General features: G+C 39.7%; 1 protein-coding gene across 2 annotated transcripts in view; it reads right to left on the bottom strand.

The window, feature by feature from the left end:
* The window catches only part of Uggt1 (UDP-glucose glycoprotein glucosyltransferase 1), a 138,740-nt gene that overhangs the window by 80,155 nt on the left and 39,998 nt on the right, over positions 1-18,587 (bottom strand). For both annotated transcript variants that reach the window (XR_008219918.1, XM_052745175.1), the window contains exons 7-13: positions 16,440-16,536; positions 14,518-14,596; positions 13,348-13,448; positions 10,954-11,053; positions 9,826-9,886; positions 5,861-5,952; positions 3,086-3,236 (exon numbers count right to left, since the gene is read on the bottom strand). Coding sequence is in view for 1 of the 2 variants with exons in the window: in XM_052745175.1 (XP_052601135.1) it covers positions 3,086-3,236; positions 5,861-5,952; positions 9,826-9,886; positions 10,954-11,053; positions 13,348-13,448; positions 14,518-14,596; positions 16,440-16,536 (681 nt within the window). In the remaining variant the exon portion in view is untranslated. The remainder of the gene's footprint in view (positions 1-3,085; positions 3,237-5,860; positions 5,953-9,825; positions 9,887-10,953; positions 11,054-13,347; positions 13,449-14,517; positions 14,597-16,439; positions 16,537-18,587) is intronic.

The following is an 18,587-nucleotide window of genomic DNA, read 5'->3' as shown; positions in this document are numbered from 1 at the left end:
CAGGCATAAGAGATAAGACTACTCTTAATTATACTGAATAGAAAAATATATTGAATAGAAAAATGAATAACTACAACATAGCCATAAAATAGGTAAAATTATTTGCAGTTAACACAATCAACTAAAGACTAGTAGCAACAAATACAATTTTTAAAAAAAATCAAGCAAATGACAAGAAATGAGACAAGAATAAAAATAATAAAACTAAGCTTGACATGGTGACACACATCTTTAATCCCAGCACTCGGGAGACAGAGACAGGCAGATCTCCGAGAGTTTGAAGCTAGCCTGATCTCCAAAGTGAGTTCCAGGACAGCCAGGGCTGTTATACAGAGAAACCCTGTCTCAAAAATATATATATATAAATAATAATAATAATCATAAGTGATCAGTAAATACAACTTCAACCACAATCTGTGAAATGTAAACAAATCCACAAGAAAACTTCACATTCATTAAGTTAGTTTGTCAGTACCTGAGACTAGGCAAAAGCACACTGGAACCCTCAGGCTACAGTGGTGTCTGCCACTCATTTAAAGAAAGATACAATCAAATTGAAGACCTGACTAGAACCACTAAGTAGTCCACATGCAGGTATCCATTCCAATTGAATCTCACGTGTATGTGGAAGGAAAGGACACAGAGAGAGCCAATATGGCGGTATTAACAACAGTAGGAAGCTGAACAACACACCAACAGTAAGCACCTGCTGTTTGGATAAGGAAGAGCAGGGGACATACACAGGTATTTTCCTTGCTTGTGTGAGAGAGTGATCTGGAAGGGTACACAAGCAACTGCTCATGCTACCCACCCCAGGAGTTTGAAAGATGGCTGATGATACAACTTCTACTACATACCTTCTGTGCTGACTAGTCTTATGTCATCCTGACACAAGCTAGCTATCTGAGAGGAGAGACCCTCAATTGAGGAAACGTCTCTCCGTAAGATCCGGCTGAAAGGCATTTTCTTTTGAAAGGCATTTTCTTAAGTAGTGATTGATGGGGGAGGGCCCAGCCCATTGTAGGTGGTGCCACCCCTGGGCCATGGTCCTGGGTTCTGTAGGAAAGCAGGTTGAATAAGCCATGGGAGCAAGCCAATTAGCAGCACTCCTCCATGGCCCCTGCATCAGAGGAACCTCCAGGTTCCTGCCCTTTTTGAGTTCCTGACTTCCTTCAATGATGAATAGTGATTGTGGAAGTGTAAGCCAAATAAACCCTTTCCTCTCTAATTTGTTTTTTGGTCATGATGTTTCACTACAGCAACAGAAACCCTAAGACACCTTCAGTATATCTTAAATTTTCACTATAAAAGTATAAATGATGTTCTTTTAAAAGTAAGTAAAATATTTTTTTTAAAAAAAAATAGAACAGGAACTCTCACACAGTGTTGGTGTCTGGAACTCTCACTCTAGCCTAATGGACCTAATAAAGCTGAAGACCTTCCAATACCACCAAGTACTCCAGCTCTGATGATCTGTACCAGCCTCTCTAAAAGTCTTAAGAAAAATGTTAAGAAAAAAGATTTTCTAACAATGTGAATTTGTTTATTTGTTTTTGTTTGTTTGTTTGAGACAGGTCTCACTATGTAGCCCTGGCTGTCCTGAAATCCACTATGTAGACCAGGCTGGCCTCAAACCCACAGAGATCCTCCTGCCTCAGCCTCCTGAGTACTGGAATTAAAAGCATGTGGCACTATACCCAGCAATATGAATAATTTAAAACCACTATTAAAATGTTTTTAATTACATGATTTAAAGGGACTTTAATAATTATTTGCTATGAGTTCTCTGGGCCCTTGTCATCTTTACAAAGATGTGGAGAATGAAGGCCTAAAAGGTGGTCATAAAAATAAAATTGAGGTTATGGAATGAAAAAGAAATAGATATGAGACACCAACAGACACACCAAACTAAAATATTGAAAATCTCTAAAAGGAAATAAAGGCATAAAATTAGAGACAGGAAGGAATTGTCTGTAGGGAGAAAAGAGGTGTAATAGGAAGGAATACAAAGAGCTTCAACTGAAACATTCTTCCCTCCAAGAAAACAGCAGTTAGTACACAAACTGATTATTTAGAAAGAATGGTGATGAGCCATATGATTATCAATCTCTTTATTATGTTATTTTCTTTATTCTTTATAAGCAAAACTATTTTGTCAGAAATCAAACTATATACATCAAAATATGCAAGTGAGAATGTAAGTAAAGAGAATCTGCAAACAGGCAGGTCCAAGCTCTACATCTATAAATACACTGGGCTGCTCTGGTGGTTATCCTGGGATATATGTGGCCGATAGGCTGCAGGATACACATGCTGATTCACAGTATAGTATCTCTCTTCCAATAAAACGCCTCTAAAATAAATGTAGGACAGAAACCAAGGGGGGGAAAAAGATAATGTGCCACATTCCCCACATTCTTTTTACAGATGACAGAGACGCAGAAATCACACAGCCAATAGTAAGGTCCCTATAAATAAGGTTACTGATTGGAAAAATATGTTCTAATAGTTTTAAGTTATGCATGTTGTCATAAAGTCGCAGAAAACGTAGACACAATTGGGAAAATACAAATCCTCTTTCCCAAGATGTTCATCTGAATCTTGTGAATACAATACAATGGAGAGAATGCTAATATTTTTAAGTTTTTATTATTTTTTAATTATCTGATTTTTTTGTGTGGGTATATGCACATGAGGACAGGTACCCACAGAGGTTAGTCCTGATCCCCTTAGAGTTAGAGTTATAGGTGACTAAAATACCAGATGTGGGTGTTCAGGACTGAACTTGGGAACTCTGCTGGAGAAGTATATGCTCTTAACTGCTGAGCCACCTCTCCAGCCCTGAAAAGAATACTTCTTACTCACAATGGTCAGAAAACAACTTTTTAGACCATGTGAAAACCTATCTTATGCTCAGCATGGTGGCGCATGCCTTTAATCCCAGACAGACAGACAGACAGACAGAGCCTATCTTATTACAAAAACAGTCTCACATAAGCACTTGTAAATCTTTGATAAAACACAAATTAGAAAGCTGTAAGGTGCCCGGGCAGAGGCCTCAGGACCACTCCAAATGAATACTCACTGAAATAGCAGGACTCCTGATGTCTACTGCATAGTCAGTCTCAGAGGGCTGGATGTTGAGCTTCAAAATATTATGTAGAGAGAGGCCTTCTATTCCTAGGCTGTGCAGACCCTCCATTACCCGGGCTTCATTCCTCAATGTATCAAACAGACTGCAGGAAAAACCAAGGTGTCTAATTAAGTGTTGGAGATTATGCCAGATTAGAGTACCTGCCTAGCATATGAGGCCCTGGATCCAATTCACAACATACAACACATGCACACAGCCTGATAGTATTTGTTAGAAAAAAAAAAACCTTAAGAAAGCCTCAACATGAAAATTTTCTATCAGTTCAAAATTCAATGCTAAAGCAAACCGACTGAAGATCCAAAAATGGAGCTCTTCCCCTTGTTTCCTCTACAGACTACACGGACAGTGGCAGGACGTGCTCTCCTGGTCGTTTGTTTAAGTTCTCAGTAGGTGTGTAGGTTGTCTCTCAGTATAAACTTAGATTATTACCTCTTCATGTACACAATGAAATAGCCCTCAATTTATAATGTATAGTGCATGTGAGTGGGGGAGTGTGTATGCATGTGTTCATATGTGCACACTTGTGAGTGAACATGGAGGCCAGCGGTCGGTGTCACTGCTCTCCACTTTATTCTCTGAAGCAGAATCTCTCACTGATCCTGGAGCTTCCTGATCCATCAAGACTACTGGAAGAATGCTCCATGGATCCTCGTCTCCACCTCGCCATCAGCAGGATTACAGGTGTGTGACACAAAACCTAGCACTTTACCTAAGACCTAACATTTCACGACTAAGTCATCTCCTTAGCCCTACACCACATGCTTTACTTGTCTGTTTGGTGTTGTTGTTTAAATAATTTACCTATTTACTAATTACTGGGTGTGCTGTGTGTGAGACATGTGTGCATGCTTCTGCATGAGTGTGAGATCAGAAGACTTTGTGGATTCAGTTCTCTCCTTCCACTTTCACGTGGGTTCCAGGGATTGAACTCGGGTTGTGAGGCTTGCACTACCAAGTGCAAGTGACTTGACCTGCTGAGATATTTCACAGGCCTTATTTATTCATTTATATTTTTTACTGTGAGCAGTACATGTGTGTGTACACATGTAGTTTACATGTTTGCAAATGTACCCATGTGTGGGTAGAGTCCAGAGGTCCACATCAGGTGACTGTTTTTCATGACAGGGTCTCTTCACTCAACTTACAGCTTCAGAGATCAGCCTGTTTCCACCCAACCAGTGCCAGAGTTTCGGGAGTGTGCACTATGCTTGGCTTGTGGGTGAAGGGATCTGAACTCAGGTTCTCATGTTTGCATACAAGCACTTACCAACTAAGCCAGCTTCCTAACCCACCTACTTTAAAAGAAGAGTTAATCTGTATTATATTTTTCATAACGGCAAATGAATCCATAATTATCTTAAAATTTAAAAACCCACAAAAGAGCACATTATATCTTTAATATCAGAGTCAGTTAGCACAGGCTCTCTCTCTCTCTCTCTCTCTCTCACACACACACACACACACACACACACCACACACATAAACACACACGATGATGTTGACAATGGAAAAGTCTTCTGGGAACAAAGAGATGAGAAACTAACAAGATGGCAGGAACTCTACTTTTTAGTTACTATACTCTGTATTATTTAAGATTGTAACAATCAATGTCTTAGTTTGTAGTAATCTGAATGATAGACTGTTTTTAATAAATCACTCAATAAAGTCACATGATGAAATAAATAATAAAATATTCATATTCATTTTACTGACTTATCACTAGGTCTGTGATACAACAAATGGGTATAAAGTTTACCTCAATTAATTCACACAGTAATATTGTGAAACTACTTCTCCTAAAGCATTAACAACTGCATTTATTTTTACTATTATAAAGCCATAGTGACAGGGACTAGAGAGATGGCTCAGTGGTTAAGAGCACTGGCTGCTCTTCCAGAGGACCTAGGTTCAATTCCTAGCACGCACATGCCAGCTCAAGACTATTTATAACTCCAGTTCCAGAGGTTCCAACACCCTCACACTGACATACACACAGGCAAAACACTAATGAACATAATATAAAAATATTTAAAAAGCCACAGTGACAACTGTACTGCTATTAATTCCATGGATAAAATCTGAATTCTACTTGTCCACTGCCCCCAAATGCAGGATGACAGTTTAGACTCCACTGGTCTTTAATTACATTTTAAGAACAATAACAAAAAACAAGTATTGGAAACCACATGTTGAGGTACACATCTGTAATTCCAGCATTTGCCAGGTGGAGGCAGAAGGTTCAGTCAAGATCATCTTCACAAAGTTGGAAGGCCAGCCTGAGCTACTAAGAGCCTGTCTCAAAAACAAAACACAATTTTTTAAAAAGTAAATGTTCAAAAAAATTTTAAAAAGTAATGCTTTGTGGGACAGGAGACAGCACTGTGATTACACCTACTTCACATTTCTCAGAAGCAAAGGAACTCCGCTCTTTTCTATGCTTCTATAGTTAACAGGAAAACTACAACCTCAAAGATACATCTTTTAAAATATTCAAGGCTTGCACACGCACTGTTCAACAGGACAGTGACAAATCATGCTGCCTACCCCAGTGCATCACAGCAGGGGCCGCCTCCACTAAGCCTCATAAGCTATGAGCCTTTGCTCAGGCTACACCAAGGAGAAACATGAACATGAACATGTCAGTTATACAACCTTACAGATAGAGAAAGGGGGGAGGGGAGAATAAAAAGTGTCTATTAGCCATACCTGAATATATCCTGGGTATCTAAATCAATATGAAGTCCATTGATGAAGAGAGCTGAATCTCCAGGCTGCAATCCTATAGTTCCCTTGAAATACTGAAAACACACACACAAATAGCAGTGAGAGTACATTTAGCAAAGCTTGTTGTTCCTAGGCTTCCTTACCCACACAAATCTTAACATTCTGGGGCTCGGTAAGATTCCCTTCTGTACTCTTCCATGGACCCTTCTGAGCATCCATTATAGTGAATGAAGATGCTGCTTTGCTGGGCCTCTACCTCTTTTCCTTTCCTTCTTCCTTCATTCTGATGATGACACAACTACTTCTAGAATATTGAGCATGCAAGGATGCCAAGTGCTAAGAGTCACTTATCAAAAAAGAAAACAGAGTAGCCGAGAAGGTGGCTCAGTGGTTAAAGTGCTTGCCATGCAAGAGAGAGGACTGGAGTTCAGATCCCCAGAGCCCACCCAGGCAGGCAGGCATGGTGATCCACCCATAACCTCAGCACTCTGGAAGAGATGAGATTCCCAAGGAAAAGCTGACTAGCTAGACTAGCTGAATGTGTGAGTCCTAGGTTCAGTCAGAGACCCTGCCTCAGTAAATAAAGTAGAGAGCAATTCAGGAAGACACCTAGCATCATACACTCAAATGCATGTGTACCCACAAAAATGTGTTCCACACACATGCAAACACATACGAATACACACACATCACACACAATAGAATATAAATAGGACTAATTGAACAAATGTTATCTCTATACAATTTTTAAAATAACATGTTTCTTCCTGGCCCACAATACAGTAAGATATTTATTCTTTTGGGTTCCTTTTCCAATAATTCTCTGAACTGACTACAAAGAACGAAAGCTTATAGCTCTGCTTATACAGGACACCAAGGGACTGTACACATTTGTTCACTTCTTTAGTAACAAAGAAACTGAATTATCTCCTTAATATTGAAGGCAGAAGAAAGTAAGCCTGTCTATAATTGGGGTCACAGGAAGATTCTCCCTTCTATCCATCTGTCAAGTTACATAGGCTCTGGAATTTTCCTAACCTCTGTTTGCAAGGGCCAGATTAAAGTGCATAGCTTTGCTTTTCTATGCTTCTGTTGCCTTCCTGATTGTGATGCCAACCAAGGCTGGGCTGGCAACCAGCACAAGGCCCCCGTGATGAAATACAGGGCTGAAAGAAGGCTTTCTAAACATCATGCCCACCCCAGCCTTTAAACTAAAGCACACAAGAAACTGGGCTGTTGTACTGAAGGAAACGCCCCCTCCAGCTGCCTAGGCCAGCAAGGCCTGGTCAGTGGAGTACTTCGTTACTGTGCCCCATAGAGTGGCAGTTCAGTACACTGGTGACCGTGCTGCCCAGTACCTGCCAGAAACACTGATGTGACTGCATTCTGACACTTGGGTTGAATACTACTCTTCTTGTATATCCTACACCACAGGAGGGCTAGACAATACAGTGGAGTACAAAAGGAAGCAAGCAGACACCAAGGACAGAGATACCGCTTACTAACCCTAAGAAGCACCTTCACTTTCCAGTAATCAATGACTAAGGAAAGTATACTTGTCAGCTCCAGCATTGCATGGGAAAACCAAAGAGTGAGGAAGCTGTGTCTCATGCTTCACAGACATGGCAGCATTAAACAGAAAACAAGATGGAGGATAATACAAAAATGTGGAAAACACACATCTATGTATGTAACAATGAAAAAAAAAGCCATAAATCTGAAAAAAACAAGGAGGGGTATACGGAAGGGAAGAAAGGAAAGGAGAAAATGATGCAGTTATATTATAATATCAAAAAATAAAATATATTTTTAAATATGAAAAACAATGAACCCCCTTAAAAACAAATAACCCAACAACAACAAAAACAAAACAAAACAAAAAAACCCGAGAAGATAACGGAGAGCTGAAGCAACTAAGAACTGAAATTTCAAGCCAGGGGGATGGCTGGGCAGGTAGAAAGAAGCACTAGCCCTTCAAGCCAGCTCCAGCCATTCCCTGGAGTCCATGTAAAAAGCAAGATGTGGTAGGGCACATCTATAAACACAGCACTCCTAGAGCGCGACAAGAGGTGGAGACAGAACTGCCAGGAAGCGTGAGGCCAGCTAGCCTGGAGTGCACAGTACAGCAGCAGCAGCAACAAAGACTCTGCCCCAGCAAGGGAGGAGGCTCGCACTGACTCCTGAAAGTTATCCTCTGACCTCCATAGGAGAGCCTGGATATACTCACATGTACACAGAAGCGCATGCAAGCACACGCACACACCATGGTTGTGAGCCACCATGTGGCTGCTGGGAGTTGAACTCAGGACCTCTGGAAGGGCAGCCAGTGCTCTTAACCTCTGAGCCATCTCTCCAGCCCCCTTGGAATTTTCTTAATGGGGCAGTTTCATGCCCACTCTCCTGGGCCTAAGAGGGTAAGAAAATCTAACCCTGAGTTTGTAAATGTCATCCAGCGTAACTCACATTTATTTCTAGACTTGGGACACAAGTGAGTTCACTTTGTGAAAACTCATCACACTAGATGTAAGATGTTGAGCACTTGTACTTCATCTTTATACATTTTTATATGTATGTATTCATGCATTTTTAAATAAAGCGTTTTACTCAAAAAGATTAAGAATCCAAGAGATACTAATATAGCTCACATAATTTAATATTATGCCTCCCCTGGCATGGGTAACTGTCAGAACATGGTCCAAGAATGGAATCGTGAGAGGCAAATTCTGAGTGCTTGTGAGAAATCTCCAAGAAATAAGACGAGAGTCTTGTGACCTCAGTTTCTTCAAAAACAGAATTGTTCTTAGAGTGTATTTTCAAGCCTGTCCCAGGTATAGCAGATATGAGTGCATTTACTTCAGATTATTCGTTACCACTGGCTATTTTTATTTGTCTAAATGCCTCTATGGAAAAACATGTTTTTGTCACATGCGGCTTGCCCTTGTGATTGGACACTTGACTCTTCTTAACCCTCGAGGTATATACTGTCTAATGCTCTGAAAAAAGTTGGCTATTACATGAGACTTTAGTCTGCTTCACTTTTAGGCTCCACTCCCCAGGTCCCACCACCTTTAGAGCAAACCATAAAATTAAACAGGGAAGCATAAAATTAAAGAAATCCCATGCTAGCTTCAAGCTCACTATGTAGCCAAGGATGGCCTTAAAGGTCCAGTTCTCCTGCCTCTACTTCCCACATACAGGGATTACAGGTGTGCAGTACCACACCTGGTAATGTTTTTAACTTAATAAATTCATGTGAAATATTTGGTTTCTTTCTCAAATCTATTTAATTAACTAACAACCTACATATAATGAAATATGGGAGTAAATTGGGTGTGGTGGCACACGCCTTAATCCTAGCACTTGGGAGGCAGAGGGAGGTGAATCTCTGAGCCAACCTGGTCTATATAATGAGTTTCAGGACAGCCAGGTATACACAGAGAAACCCTGTCTCAAAAAGTCAAGAGAAAAATTTTAAAAGGTTAATTGAACACAAGGTTTTCCCCCTATTCCCAACAACTCTAGTGAAATGTCTGTAAGGAGACAGGCCTTTTCTGTTATGAATCCATATGATAAAGAGCACAGACAGAAAAAGGCCAATGGAATCTGGAAGCAGAAGGGATAAGAGCGTCTTGGCAGTCTCCAGAAGCTACATGTGGGGCTGATATGAATGAAGGACAAGAACCCAGCTACTCTGTGGAGTGCATCAAAGGCAGGAATGAAAAAGGTTTAAGGAAAAATTACTTAAACAAGAGGTCCAGACTCCCTGTTGACCCCACCCCCACCCAAGTCAGTCTCCCTTTAAAGAAAAAAGCCACCAACTTTGATATATATAATAATCACTGTATTACTAAAAGTAATACTGTTAGATGCCACTGATTTAATTCAAGTTTCTTCATTGTCTTTAAGAAACAGCACAGGACAGAACGTTTTCTACCAGTTACTAATACCTTCTGGTTCTCTTCCACTTCCGTTCGAAGTTGTGAACTCACAGCTGTTTTTGTTATTGCTCTATAAAACAAAAATATGATCAGTGCTTAGCTTAGCATTCCATATAAAGGCTTCCAATTTCCCTATTCTTAAACACGAAACATATGGTTCAATAAACTATAAAGATAGGAACTAAGTAAACATCACAGCTCTACAACTGGCAAGTGTATTTCACAGACGTACAGATTTCCATTACTGCAAGACAGAAGAACAAAGGCAAGCTGCACAGTGCCAGTACACGCAGCAGGTCCAGTTGCTTCCAAGGTCTTACTCGACTGTGTGGCCCTACTCCTTAAGTGACATTGACTGCCCACAGATAGACAGCATTTAATGCACTAAAGCAGATTGCTGGTCCTACTAAATCCTTCTGGTGCAGGCTGAACCCTACATGTCAATCTTCCAGAAGCATAATGGATTAAGAAATCTTATATAGGCACACTACACAATAAAAAAGGAACTTTACTTATAAAATCCTCAGCCTAGAACTAAGCCAGTGCTTTTTAGTAATTTGAGACAAAGATTAGCAATGACATCTGTTAAAAGTTTCTAAGAATTTGGCTTTTAAATAATGTTGCCGTGCATTCACAGGACAGAGAGTAACATTACAGAATAGACAGTAATGTCAGGTAATTCAGAATATTGTTACTATGAAAGATCAGTCTCTCTGAGCCTCAGTTTCTCTACAAGGATCCTGATCATCCACATCCCTTTCTCTTCCTCTTCTTTTCGGCAGTACTGAGGATTAAACCTGGGGCCTTACTCATATGAGGCCAAGTGGTCTACCATGGAGTCTTAGGCAAAGCCCTTCTTCATCAGGATTCAAAAATGGCAGTCTGGGCCAGACTCTGGATTAGCTGATCTGGCCTAAGTGGGACAGTGCCAACAACATCCAGATCTCTCTCTTCAACCACACAACCAATGGTCTTGTCATCTTCTTAGAAAGAGGACACTAGTCACAACAGTAGTTACAAACAGGTTTCATTTCAAAGCATTTTTACATTTTAGTTACATCATGTTCTATGTAAACATAAAAGTAACTGGGAATAATGTTAAGGAGAGGGATGTACCAAAACCTTACTAGATGTTACCTGGCTTTGGTAGGAAAATTCTGACTAATATCCTTCATCACCACCAAAGCTAACTCCACAGGAGCAGCCAGGATGCGGGCAGCAGTCTGGAAACTGAGATCTGCAACAATGCGAAGTGTCATGTTAGAACATATGAATCTAAAGTAATGACAGTAGACCAAAATCCCCAATTCTACCCACAATTCCCTGACAGTGAAGAATGCCTTAGAATGCAACCATTCCACAGAGTGCCCGTGGTTTATTTGAGATCTCATTCACTTCATGGACCCCTGGAGTTTTTACCCAGTTATTTATGATCTACATCCATAAAATCCTAGGGCGCAAGCTAACACATTTAGCAGAAGCAAACTGGGGCCCAAATCCTGGTGTCTTCTAGATTTACAATATAATCACAAAATACAGGATTAAGATATTTATCAAATTACCTTGGGAAAAATATCTTGAGAATAGTTTGAAACATTTTTAGAACAGAAAAGTACACATATATCGTATGTACCCTTATGTGCCTTTACCATTCTACAGATACTCAGTTTAAGACGTGTACAAATGCATACAGGAGACCCGCTAGATGGCTCAGTGAGTAAAGGTTCTTGCTGCCTACAATTGCAAGTCTGATTAGTTGGATTCAATTTCTTGGAACCCAAATAAAGATGGGAAACCAAACTCCACAGTGGTGTCCTCTAATCACCACATGGGCACCATGGCACACCAGCCTACACATGCACAATGATAATAAATAAATTTTAAAATGCATGCAAGACTGTAGTAGAGTGCATTTCCAATATGTGAGGCCTTAGATCAAACCATCAGCACTATTTTAAAAAAGTACAAATCTAAAATTAGAAACTGACACTTAGATTTTTAAACTGTATGAATAAAGGAATAAAAAATGCAGCTATATATTTGTAGTAATATTATGTATCTGATTCCAAAAAGATTTGTAAGTATCAATGCAACCTAGTATCTGTTTAAAGAGGATTTCCTTTCTTCTCTTAACCATTGTCTTTAAAATCTGCAGTACTCAAATCTTCAAATTATAGGTATGGATGAGAAAAGAATCCCAGATCAATGGCACAGACCAGATCTTCAACAAGATCATAGAAGAAAACTTCCCTAAACTAAGGAAAGAGATAGACACAAATACAAGAAGTACACAGAACAACAAAAAGACAAGACCAGAAAACAAACTCCATGGCATATCATAGTTAAAGCACTGAGTACATATAGAACCAATAGCATTGAAAGCTACAAGAGAAAAAAATCCAAGCCACATATAAAGGAAATCCATCAGAATAACAGCTGACTTCTCAGCAGAAACTTTGAAAGCCAGAAGATCCTGGAGCAATGCAAAGTTCTAAGAGGCCATGGATGGCAAGCTAGACTACTATGTCCAGCCAAAGTATCTGCCATAGTTGAAGGAGAAAGAAAAACTTTCCGTGACATAAAAAGGCTAAGAATTTACAAAAGAATTTACAAAACAAACCCTAAAGATAATCTTGGAAGCAGTAATGTCAGACTGAAGGGAGAAATAATGATACCTAGGAGTCTGTAGAAAGAAAATAAATGATGCCATAATTAATGAAACAAAAAGTACAACTGTGCCGGGCGGTGGTGGCGCACGCCTTTAATCCCAGCACTCGGGAGGCAGAGCCAGGCGGATCTCTGTAAGTTCAAGGCCAGCCTGGACTACCAAGTGAGTTCCAGGAAAGGCGCAAAGCTACACAGAGAAACCCTGTCTCGAAAAACCAGAAAAAAAAAAAAAAAAAAGTACAACTGAGAACATAAACTTTTCGGGGAAAAAAATGACTGTAATCAACACACACCTTTCAATAATAACTTTAAATACATATAAGTATGTGTAAGTATATATGAACATATAAAAAAAATCACAATCTGTGGAACTCTCAGAATCTTGTAAATTTCAATCAAACTCTGCAACCCCCACACCACCACCACCAAGACAAGGTTTCATTCTATAGCACAAGCTGGCCTAGAACTCACGACAATCACCTTTCCTAAAACATAAGTACTGGGATTACAGGCACAGTACAAATCCTAGTTAATGTGGTGCTGGGAATCAACCCAGGGCTCTGTGCATGCTAGACAAGCTCTAACAACTGAGCTATATTCCTAGCCCAAGTTCTGCTCTTTTTTTTTTTTTGTTTTTTTGTTTTTTTGTTTTTTTTCGAGACAAGGTTTCTCTGTGTAGTTTTGGTGCCTGTCCTGGATCTCACTCTGTAGCCCAGGCTGGCCTCAAACTCAGAGATCCACCTGGCTCTGCCTCCCGAGTGCTGGGAATAAAGGCATGTGCCACCTCTGCCCAGTAAGTTCTGCTTTTTTTAATACCACAAAGTATACTGACAAAACTGTCAGTGACCTCTGGGTCTCCATTACCTTGCAGCTGCCAAACTTTCAAGGGTGCCATTTCATTGGTGCTCTCCACAAGATGCTTTCGGAATTCTTTCAATTGTCCTTCCAAGGTGGGATACAGTTCTCTGACAGAAACAGAGTTGGGTTGGTTATTTTCGTTGTGTTCTCTCAGAGTACACTTAGTGAAGGACTCTGATTTTATATTCACAAATTTCCCCTCCAAAACCTAAGAAGATTTCTTCAGTTTGGGCAAGACTTTAAGGCACAACAACTGTCCTCTGAAAGTAAGTTACCCCTGTATATTCTACATGACTCTACAGCAATTTAACTGGAAATGAAAACATTAATGCCTAAACTGGAAACCTGGTTAGACCATGTCATTCAGCCAAACGGCATAGCTGAAGCACATGAAAATGAGCCTAGCATATGTTATTTATTGTCATCTCTTTCTATTTTTTTCCCCTTTGGTTTCGAGACAGGGTTTCTCTGTGTAGTTTTGGTGCCTGTCCTGGAACTCACTCTGTAGACCAGGCTGGCCTCGAACTCACAGAGATCTGCCTGCCTCTGCCTCCCATGTGCTGGGATTAAAGGCGTGCAACACCACCACCTGGATCAATTTTTTTTTTTAAAGGCAGCACACCACAGATGTTCTAACTGAAATTCCCACACAGAGCAGAACTCAGGCTCTGAAAAATTTATCTAGTCGCCAAAGTTCAGAATGATTTTCTGCTATAAATTATAATGTTTTTACAAAATTGTTTGTGAAATTATGAAAGAAATTCCGTTATTAAAAATCATCTGCTGCCAGGCATAACTGCCATACACCTTTGATCTGCACCCAGGAGGCAGAGGCAGGTGGATCTCTGTGAGGTTGAGAGTAGCCTGATCTACATAGAGAATTCCAGGCCAACCAGGGCTACAAAGTAAGACCCTCCTCAAAGGTACCAACAACAAAAACACACTTCCTGTTGGCTGACAGAATGTATTTCTGCTGTGTGTTTTTAAAGTCTTTTCAGGTTCTGCTTAGCTTTGGAGAATGACCCTGGTCACTCTAATTTAAATGACCAACTTTACTATAAATGAAATGGGTTTTCTCCACTGTCGACTACATACATAAAGTGTTAGGATAGCCATAATTCAATGAGAAAGGCACCAGGAATGCAAGGAGGCATCTGCCAACATGAATTAACATACCTTAATTTTCCAAAGAGAAAGCCCTGAACTTCATCAATGGGATCATTTTCACCAATGACTGTGGTATTCACGTCAGTTCCTATAAAGACATAGTAAAGACATGTCTAGTAACTCAGAATACAAATAAAATGTTAACTTCACAAAGTCTGAATGCTAAAAAGAATGTCAAGTCGGGTAGTGGTGGCGCACGCCTTTAATCCCAGCACTCGGAAGGCAGAGCCAGGCGGATCTCTGTGAGTTCGAGGCCAGCCTGGTCTCCAAAGCGAGTTCCAGGAAAGGCGCAAAGCTACACAGAGAAACCCTGTCTCGAAAAACCAAAAAATAAATAAATAAATAAAAAGAATGTCAAATGCTTCAATTAACATTTCACTATAGGCTTTAAACCAACAGTGTTTTAATATTTCTTCTGTTCCTGGACAAAATAAGAATGTATTTTTCTCTAAAGCCTTAGAAAATTTTACATTAAAATTTTCAAGGGGCTGGAGAGACGGCTCAGAGGTTAAGAGCACTGGCTGCTCTTCCAGAGGACCCGGGTTCAATTCACAGCACCCACATGGCTACTCACAACTGTCTATAACTCCAGTTCCAGGGGATCTGACACTTTCATACCAATGCACATAAAATAATTAAATTATTAAAAAAATAATTTTAAAAAATTTCAAAATTAATAGATTTAAATATTACAAAAGACTTCTCACAGTTAAATTATGAAGAATTTAAAGTTAGAAAATCCTAAATATCATTATTTTCCATTTGTTTTACTATTCAAATCAATCATTTTTCTGTTTAAAATGAACTTAGAAAATATAATAGCACACACCATAGTTCCAGCTATTCGGAAAGCTGAGACTGGAGAACCAAATTCAAGACTTGCCTGAACAATTTAGTGTGCCTGGGTAACTTAGTGAAAGCCTGTCTCAAAAGAAACAAACAAACAAAAACATTAAAAAGAACTGTGGATGTAGCTCAGTGGGAGTGTACAGAGTACTTGTATAATATATACAAGACTCTGAGTTCAATACCACATAGTGCAAAAAATATAGAACAAAAGGTGAGTTTTAAAGAAAAAAAAAGGCAGCAGGTAAAACTTGTGGTTGAAAAAATAATTAAGGGCTAGGTGTGATGGTACACTCCTTTAGTCCTAGCACTTGGGAAACAGAGGCAGGAAGATCTCAGTGAGTTCAAGACCTCCTGCTTTACATAGTGAGCTCCAAGACAGCCACGGCTACAGAGCTAGGCCCTGTCTCAAAACAGAAAAAGAAAAAGCAAAAGGAAAAGGAAAAAAAGAAAAGAAAAAATTAACTCAAAACCACATAGTATTATGGCAGGAAGAACCCAGAGTCAACTGTTCCAAGAGCAAAAAATAATAAAAACACGAAAGTATCCATTAAGTCTGGGATATTTAAATTTTCATATTTGAATCACATATTAACACCTATTTATGATGCACATAACATCAACAACAGCTGATAATCCTTACTACATCATTTTATGCAAAAAAAACAAAACAAAACCCTATACTAAACTTTTTGAGCTTTTTGTTTTTGTTTATCCTTGTTTTTATTGTTTTGGGGACAGGGACTTGCTACTCAGGCCAGGTATGCCTTGAACTATAATCCTCCTGCTTTGGTGCTAAGATTGTAAGCATGCACAATATCCACTCCAAATTCGTGACTTACATTATCTTTCTTACTTCTCCTAAATACTTGAAAAATAAGGTATCATTGTCTACATATTACAGAGTATAAAAATCAGGACCAGGAAAATGTGTTGAAGGTCATTTACTCAGATGTAACACAATCAATATGCAAATACTGGCTCATCACACTCCTAAACCTATTCTTTTTCGATATGGGAAGCAATTCCTCATTAATTCATATTTGAAGACAAGAGAACACACTGGTCTTATTTTACAAATTCACCTTTCACCTGAGTATCATCCTTGGCCTTGTACTCCGTGCTCTTAATTGCCAGTTCCACACCATAGCCAGAAAGGTGAACTGGCTCCTTCCTGGGATTCTGCAAATAGAGCAAGAATTCCACCATCACCACCTAGCTCATTATGAGGTACAACAGGTCCCTTCCTTGCTAGAATGTCTCTTGGTTTCGTCCCTGCTCAGGTCATGTTTAAGTAGCCACATCAGTGAAACTTCATGGAAGAGTGCACAATTGATTATCTAATACCAAGTGGCCAGCCCTGAACTACATACGTACAAGTAACATTATATGGACTGAGAAAGTTGTGGGTGTGCATATATATGTGTGTTTATATACAACTGTATGTTTGACAACACAAGAAAAACGGGGATGAATTTGAACCAGACCAAGGTGGGGTATGATCTAATTATACTATAATCTCAAAAAAACTAAAAAATTATTTAGAAATTGAAATATAGTTATTATTTATTCAAGAGAGTTCAGTGAATATCAACAGTAATAGAAGTACTTGCCTACCATGAAAACATTCATCCTGTTTCTGAATAAAATCAATCTATAATTTGTTTCCCTCTTTAGGAAACCCTAGACTCCTTTATATTTTGAATCTTGCCACAACTATGGGAATGAAAATTTCAAGGTAGAAACAAACCTAAGGATATATGAAAAGCCTTATGGAAACCCACTACTCTAAAGCTAATTAAAAAGTATGTATTGTGGGACTGCAGAGCTGGCTCAGTGGTTAAGAGCACTAGCTGTCCTTGCAGAGAACCTGGGTTCAGTTCTCAGCACCCACATAAAACATTCTGTAACTCCAGTTCTAGGGGACTTCTATATCCTGCAAGCACCAGGCACATGCATAGTATACATACTGCACACATGTATGTATATGTATGTATGCAGGCATTCACACATTCACATAAAATAAAAATATATATGTGTCTTTTAAATGGAGGTACCCTGCATGGGTGGACAATGCTGCTCCAAGAAGATACTGGTTATTAAATAAAAATCCCTGTGCCAGGCATGGGATACCTCTCTACGTGTTATTCCTCAGGGTGGCCCCAGAGGCCCCCTAAACAATACAAGCTACCACCACTGCTCTTGGTTGCCTATTGTAACTAGGTATAAAATGCTATTGCTAAAGACAGCAGACACGTTGGTTGCAGGACATAGAAAAAATTAATTCTGGAACTGACCAGTAAGCTTCCCCGCTGCTGGCTAGATCTCACAGTGCTGGAAGGTGCTATGGAGGCCACTAGAGAAGAAAAGACATCAATGGTCTTAGCTGGCGCTAGAGCCTACATGCTACAATACTGACTGCCAGGCAAGACATACCCACTGGTACAATAATGGCAAGACTGTTATGGGGGTAATTTACTGCTTGCTCATTGGACTCAAAATACTTACACCACAGGAGAGAATGAATCCCTGTACACCTGGTCAAAATCCAATGGCTGGGTATGTCATAGGCCCTAAGGGGGAACCTATTATTGCTGTTTTGCTTAATGGTCATATCAAACCGACTTTTACATATTTATATTTAAGTATTTATGTTTATACCCATAGATTAATGCTACTCTCAACTGTGGTCAAAAAAGCTTCTTTTTGCAGTAGACATCAGTTAATAACAGAGACTCCTAACTACTTAAAGTGCTGAGAATGAGTGACTGTGGGTGCTTAGCCTTATACAAGCCATCTGTACTAACTATCCTCCCCAAGGCTCAAGAGCAGTATAGATGGAGACAGAAAGAATGTAAGAAGGGAGCCAGGAGGTGGTGGCGCACACCTTTAATCCTAGCACTTGGGAGGTAGAGGCAGGCGGATCTTTGTGAGTTCGAGGCCAGCCTGGTCTACAGAGTGAGATCCAGGAAAGGCACAAAGCTACACAGAGAAACCCTGTCTGGAAAAACCAAAAAAAAAAAAAAAAAAAAAAAAAAAAAAAAAAAAAAAAGAAGACGACTGTAAGAAGGGAAAGAATGCTATGGAATGTTTTCTGCCCATGGCACAGCTGCTACACTCATGAACTCATGCAGTGGGGTTAACTACAGAAGATCTGCACAAGATCAAGACAGTCAAGACGGAGGAGGGCTCAATTCCTAACTGCTTGCTGAGAAGCTACTGTCCTTGATGGC

This window comes from Peromyscus californicus, unplaced genomic scaffold (genome assembly GCF_007827085.1).
Source record: "Peromyscus californicus insignis strain IS unplaced genomic scaffold, ASM782708v3 Scaffold_19__1_contigs__length_69161282, whole genome shotgun sequence".
Taxonomy (NCBI): Eukaryota; Metazoa; Chordata; class Mammalia; order Rodentia; family Cricetidae; genus Peromyscus; species Peromyscus californicus.
The sequence above is the reverse complement of the archived record's forward strand: the minus strand, read 5'-3'. Positions and strand labels throughout refer to the sequence as shown.